This window comes from Corapipo altera, unplaced genomic scaffold (genome assembly GCF_003945725.1).
Source record: "Corapipo altera isolate COAL_440 unplaced genomic scaffold, ASM394572v1 60607, whole genome shotgun sequence".
In the NCBI taxonomy this organism is placed as follows: Eukaryota; Metazoa; Chordata; class Aves; order Passeriformes; family Pipridae; genus Corapipo; species Corapipo altera.
The window spans coordinates 1-5,344 of NW_020886245.1; the positions used below are offsets into that span (position 1 = coordinate 1).

A 5,344-nucleotide genomic window follows, 5' to 3' on the forward strand; every position below is an offset into this window, starting at 1 on the left:
TGCCGTGCCCTGGAGATGCTGTCGGGGCTGCGCCGCCGCTCTTTCCCCCCGGAAGCGACCCACGGCGGCAGATCCGACGGAGATCGTCCCGGGGGTAGGCTGGGCGCGGCGAGGGGGGGGCGGCCGCTCTTCTACCTCTCCCGCGGCCATCGGGACTGCAGGGAGGGGAAGCGACAGGCAAGTTTCTCGCCTCTGCGGAGAAACTTGCACCTGCGTGCCGCCGCAGGGCCGGGTTCGGATGTGCCCTGGCATTGCACACCCCCCCGCCCCCCCCGCGGGGAGGGTCTGCGCTGCCTCGGGGACCCTGTCTGTGCTGCCGGGAGAGAGAAATCCTTTGGGAAGCTAGGGTGGAAACAGTAACTCGTTGAATTGCTCAGCTTTTCCCTAGGGAAGGGCAGGTTTTAGGGAAGAAAGGCCCGTACTCGCGAAAGGCGCCGCCCGTCTCGCCAAGGGTGGTGGTGGGGGCGCGCGGCTGCAGTGGCGCGCGCGGCTGCAGTGCCGCTCCCGGCCGTGTCCGCCAGGCGGCGACTGTGAGGCAGGGCCCGGCGCTCGGGGCGGGCTGGGAAGCGGCGCCTGCGCAGAGCGAGGCGGTGCCCGGGCCGGGCCTGAGGCGCTCGGGGCCGCCGGGCAGGGCAGTGCTCGGCTGGCGGGTGCCCCGCAGAGAGAAGAGCCCGGCCCTGGGAAGGCAGGAGCCTGGGCTCGAGCTGCTCCGGACCGCTGTGGGGATGGGTTTGAAGTTTTGGGGTCGCTTGTTTCTGTCCCTGCCTTCCCACTGAAAACAATAACTTTAGAAGTCCTCGTCTGGACTGGTCCAGAGAAATGGTGGAGTCTCCATCTCCGGAGATGCTTAAAACACTTTTGCTCAGGCAAAGTCGTGAGCAACCTTTTCTGCCTAATGCCGCTTTTTGAGCAGCAGAGATTGGACTAGGTGATCTCTAGAGGTATTGTCCAACCCCCACCATTCTGTCCTTCTGTAAAGGAGCTTTGCACTGCCCTTTTGAACTGTAATCTGTTGATGACCTGTGTTGAGGTCACACTGCAGCTTGTTACACTGCAGCTTGTCACACTGAATGGCAGCCTGAATAATTTAATATTGAACTGTGATTAATCACAAGATGAAAGCTAAGATAGGCTGGTAAGAGGCAGTGTTCTTTGCTACTACACAGGAAGAAGGGAAAGAATCTCAAAAACAAATAAATGAACAAAAAACCCCTTTATATTTGCTTGTGCAAGAAGAAGATTGTTCTTCCACTTGACCAGGTTTTGAGAGGACAAATTAATTGTTTCTCTGACAACACTATACATTGGAGGTTGTTAATGATCCCATAGTCTGTGCTAACGGTTTTAGCTGATTGTGTTTGTCATCAGCTTTTACTAAAGAAAAAGCAAGCCTTCTTGGCTGTGTGGATATTCCAGGAACTGAATGATTCCATTCATGTAGATAATGATAACAGAGCCAAAACAAAAATATTGTAAGTGTCCTATGTGGAAGAATATACAGAATTTCAAAGGGGATTGTAGTGGTCCCATATACAGAACTAACATACTTCCTGTTCCTTGTTTGCTGATCAGGTCATATTTATCTGCCTGTCAGGACTGTTGGAGCGCTGGATGGAGAGCAGGTCATATGAAGAGGATTACGGAGTAAAAGGCAGCTTGTACTTAAGTGCAGGGAAAGTATAAATATTTATATATATTGGCAAAGTGCCTAGCCTTAATGCTTAAAATCCTTTGGAGAACTGTCTGCATATTTACTGTATTAATGATCAAATGCAAGGCTGTGTTGGGAAAGGTCTTCCATTTGGAAGTCAGTAGTTGAGACTGTCTTGCCTATGAAAAAGAGGGAGAATTTTCATTGGAGGATGTAGGATTCTGGCTGGTAATAGTCTTAATTCAAGGTATTTTTAGAGAATTGATTTAACACAAGCAGAACAAATGGCCAGAAGTGTAATGAGAGACAAGTTGAAATTAGAAAGTAGATGTGCATTTTGAATGTATTGTCATAGCAACTGATTAAATTCTCCCTCTCTTGCTGTTCTGGGGACCTTTTAAATGTGCTTTGGCTAAATAAAAAGTATTAGACTATTTCAGAGCCAAAGGGTCAGTTCTTGTTGTCTCTTTTGCACTTTAATTCTAGTACACGGATACTTGCTAACCACTTATAACCCTAGATGCAGAATGAGAACTTGGGTTATTAACAATAAACAAGTCAACAGCAGAAAGACTTGACCTTTCTTTTGAATTGCCCTACAGTGTTAAAAAATACCAAACAAACCTCCTTCCCCAAAGAAACACCCCCCAAAATACCCCAACAACTCACCAAACAGAAAATCACCGACAACCAAAAAGCAGAAGTAACAAACGTGAACAGCAAGTGGAGGAAGAGTTTGAAAGCGGGATGGACAGAAGCACAAGTGTTACTGCCCACTCTTAGGCCACTGTGCTGATTCAATGGGTGTTGTTAGGTTTAGATTAGTAGTTTGTTGTTGTTGGGTTTTTCGGTGGTGTTGATTTTTTCGTTGTCGTTGTGGGGGATTGTTCGTTTGTTCGTTTGTTTTTATTTTGTTTTTTTTTCTGTATTAAAAATCTGGCTCAGTTAGTCTCTAGTTCTGGTGTGTTTTCTTTTCCAGGTGGTTGGTGTTCCTGCAGTGTTTGGCACAGGACCGGGTGAGTTTTTTACCCAGCTTTCTAAAGCTGTAGATGAATAGGAGAGGTAAGGGGATGACTTCTGGTCCGCGACCCAGTGACCACTCCCTGAAGGTCCTGACTCATGAGTCTGCTCCTTTGATTTGAAGGAGTGTACAGTTGCCATAGCCAAGGTAGCCTAGGGTGTCCAGTATCAGCATAAAAAGCAGCAGTAAAAAGGAACTATTCAGAGATGAATTTTTGTGCTGTTCCGTGAAAAAGTAAAAGCTATCTGTGCCAGCAAGTCTGTGAAGTAATTTTTTTCTTGTATTTCCATACCAAGTTTTGAATTGTTGCTGTTTTAATGAAGTCTGTTCATTGATTTTGCATCCATTGGTTTCTGAATCCAAATCTGGGGAAAAAAGTACTGTTAGTCTTTCTGAAATGTCTCTCAAACATGAAAGCCTTGAGAAAACTTTTTTTTTGAGTAAAAAGAAGCCTCCAGGATGATCCTTATGCAATACAAATCCTGTGTTTTTCAGACTGAATGCACTCCCTTTATTCACCTTTTCAGAGAGTATCGTCCAGAATACGAGCGCCTGAGAAAAACACTGGTAAGTGTTTTTAGCTGTTTTACACCTGAACAGTGTATCTTGGGTCACTTTTACGCACACAGTTGCCTTTATGTTGAGAGGGTCTAACATTTCATTTACTAGTCGTACTCACTGTGGGAAAACTCCTGTCCTGAAGGAGTCCACCATTTGCCTTTTTTTTCCTAGATGTGGTGGAGCATATCTTTACAAAAATAAAGATTTTGTAAAACAGATGTTGCTCACTGTTTTAGTGCTGATATTTGAGCTAATTGTGTGAAAATGATTGGGAAATAAGATTGTGTCTTCTATTCAGATGGATAGAGAGTTCTTAAAAATAAATTTCCAAAGGGATTTGTTGAGACTATCCCTGTATCTTCCTGCACCAGTGAAGAGTACTAGTTTGACTTAGTAAGAAAGACTGAACTGCAGTGCCAAAATCAGTAGCTCTGCTCACCTTGAGTTCTGGCTGTCCAAAGGACAGTTCTCTGCAGGCACAGCTACACAGAGTTTGGCTTCCCGGCGCTGCTGAAAACGTCCTAGAATCCCACCTGACTGGAGGTTGCTTTCCATGCTTAGTCAGAAGTTCTGTGTAACCTTAGTTGAAATGTAAGACCTGCACAGTGACTTCTGCTCTCTGACTGGGGGACAGGCTGCTGGGTTTGGGCGAGGTTTCTCTTCTCCTGATGTTTTAAATGTTCTCAGAATCCACATGTAAATCTTTATCTACGGGAGAAAGCTCAAAATAAACAAAAGAGAGAGCAGTTGGAACACTTGTGGAAGGACATGGGCAGCGTGTGTGTGCAGGGCAGCACACTGGCAGGTACCTCCCCGGGAGGATAAAGTTTACTGCAGAAGTTTTCTGAAGAGTTTGCCTGGTGAAGTAGTACAGTGCTTCTTTGTCCTCACAGCAGAAATGTGAAAGCAGCTCCATGTTAGAGGAGCAGGGCTTTAATTCCTGTGGGGTTGGTCACACTTAGCTCTTCCTGTGTCAGTCACAGGTTTGGAAGAAACCCCGCTGTGTAGCTAAAGCAGTGGACCTACTAGAAATAATGAAATACTTTAGAAAAGGCGAAACGGTCAGATCAGAATATGAGAAAGCTCTGCTGTTGGCTGCACTGTTCCTTAGATGAGGCGAGTAGGTGCTGATGGAGTCTGTCCTGTGTCTGGGATCCACAAGCAGCTTTCTGTCCCCTTAGAGCAGGTGTTCATTGCTGTGTTTCTGTGCAGACAGAAGTTGTCAGTGCACACGCTCCCTTACCTTTAGCAAGCTGGTTTGTGTACAGCCGTTTCTGTTCCCTTCAAGGACCTGATGCTTCTGCAAGGGGTCCCTCTGAGCTAATACTAACACGAGGAACTCTCGATGAAGAGCGAGAAGACAGGGAGAGTGACGCTGATGGCATTGACCATGAAGGTAAGGGAATGAGGTCTAAAAGCTGCCTCTCAAGAAATCCCCTCTATATTTCATGACCTGGATGGACTGTAAGGAGAGCCTAGAAAACGAGCAAACATTCAGTCACCTGACGTGTCAGAATCTGTAGCAGAAGCTCCACTGCAATGGTCAGCGCGGGGATATCACTCTGTAACCTTTGTGAAAGTTCAATTGTAAATTTTCTATTCAAGTAATTAAGAGGTGTATAACACACATAAACCAGAGAACTCGTTAGGCTTGGGGCATGCAGTGACCTCTGAACCTGATTGATGCACAGATGTGTCCATCATCTTTTTGTCCTTGCAGTTTCTGCCCCTGCCTCTCTTCCCTTTTCCTGTGACTGTGGTCTTGGAGCAATCTTCTAAGTTGTTACAGTGTGATTTTTCTCTTATATAGCTCACAGACTTAATCTTCATTCTTTCCCTGTTCCGCTGATGGGTAGGATCACTTATTTCCTTTGCCCCGTAATGTAGTTGAAGATGGAACAGACTTTCTATGTTGCTTTGGCTATCCTGATTCTAACTTTTTTTCAGAACCACAAGTAGAACAAGTACTGAAATAGCGCTGAACTTCAGCTACAGCAGGGACTGCGCAGGAGAAGGAGGGTGGGCAGCGGGCCTGGGGCGGGCAGGGGGATGGGGGTGGGGGCGGGCACTTAAAAGATTTCGGCCAGGGAGCTGATCTCAGCCAGCACCCA

General features: G+C 46.6%; 1 protein-coding gene across 1 annotated transcript; it reads left to right on the forward strand.

The window, feature by feature from the left end:
• Positions 1 to 7: 7 nt before the first annotated feature.
• Positions 8 to 4,776, forward strand: LOC113941097 (GPN-loop GTPase 1-like). Its single transcript, XM_027632254.1, has 6 exons — positions 8 to 94; positions 1,573 to 1,673; positions 2,631 to 2,667; positions 3,168 to 3,239; positions 3,921 to 4,038; positions 4,522 to 4,776. The coding sequence occupies exons 2-6, from the start codon at positions 1,612 to 1,614 to the stop codon at positions 4,683 to 4,685; spliced, it is 453 nt and encodes a 150-aa protein (XP_027488055.1). The 5' UTR covers positions 8 to 94; positions 1,573 to 1,611; the 3' UTR covers positions 4,686 to 4,776.
• Positions 4,777 to 5,344: the final 568 nt, after the last annotated feature.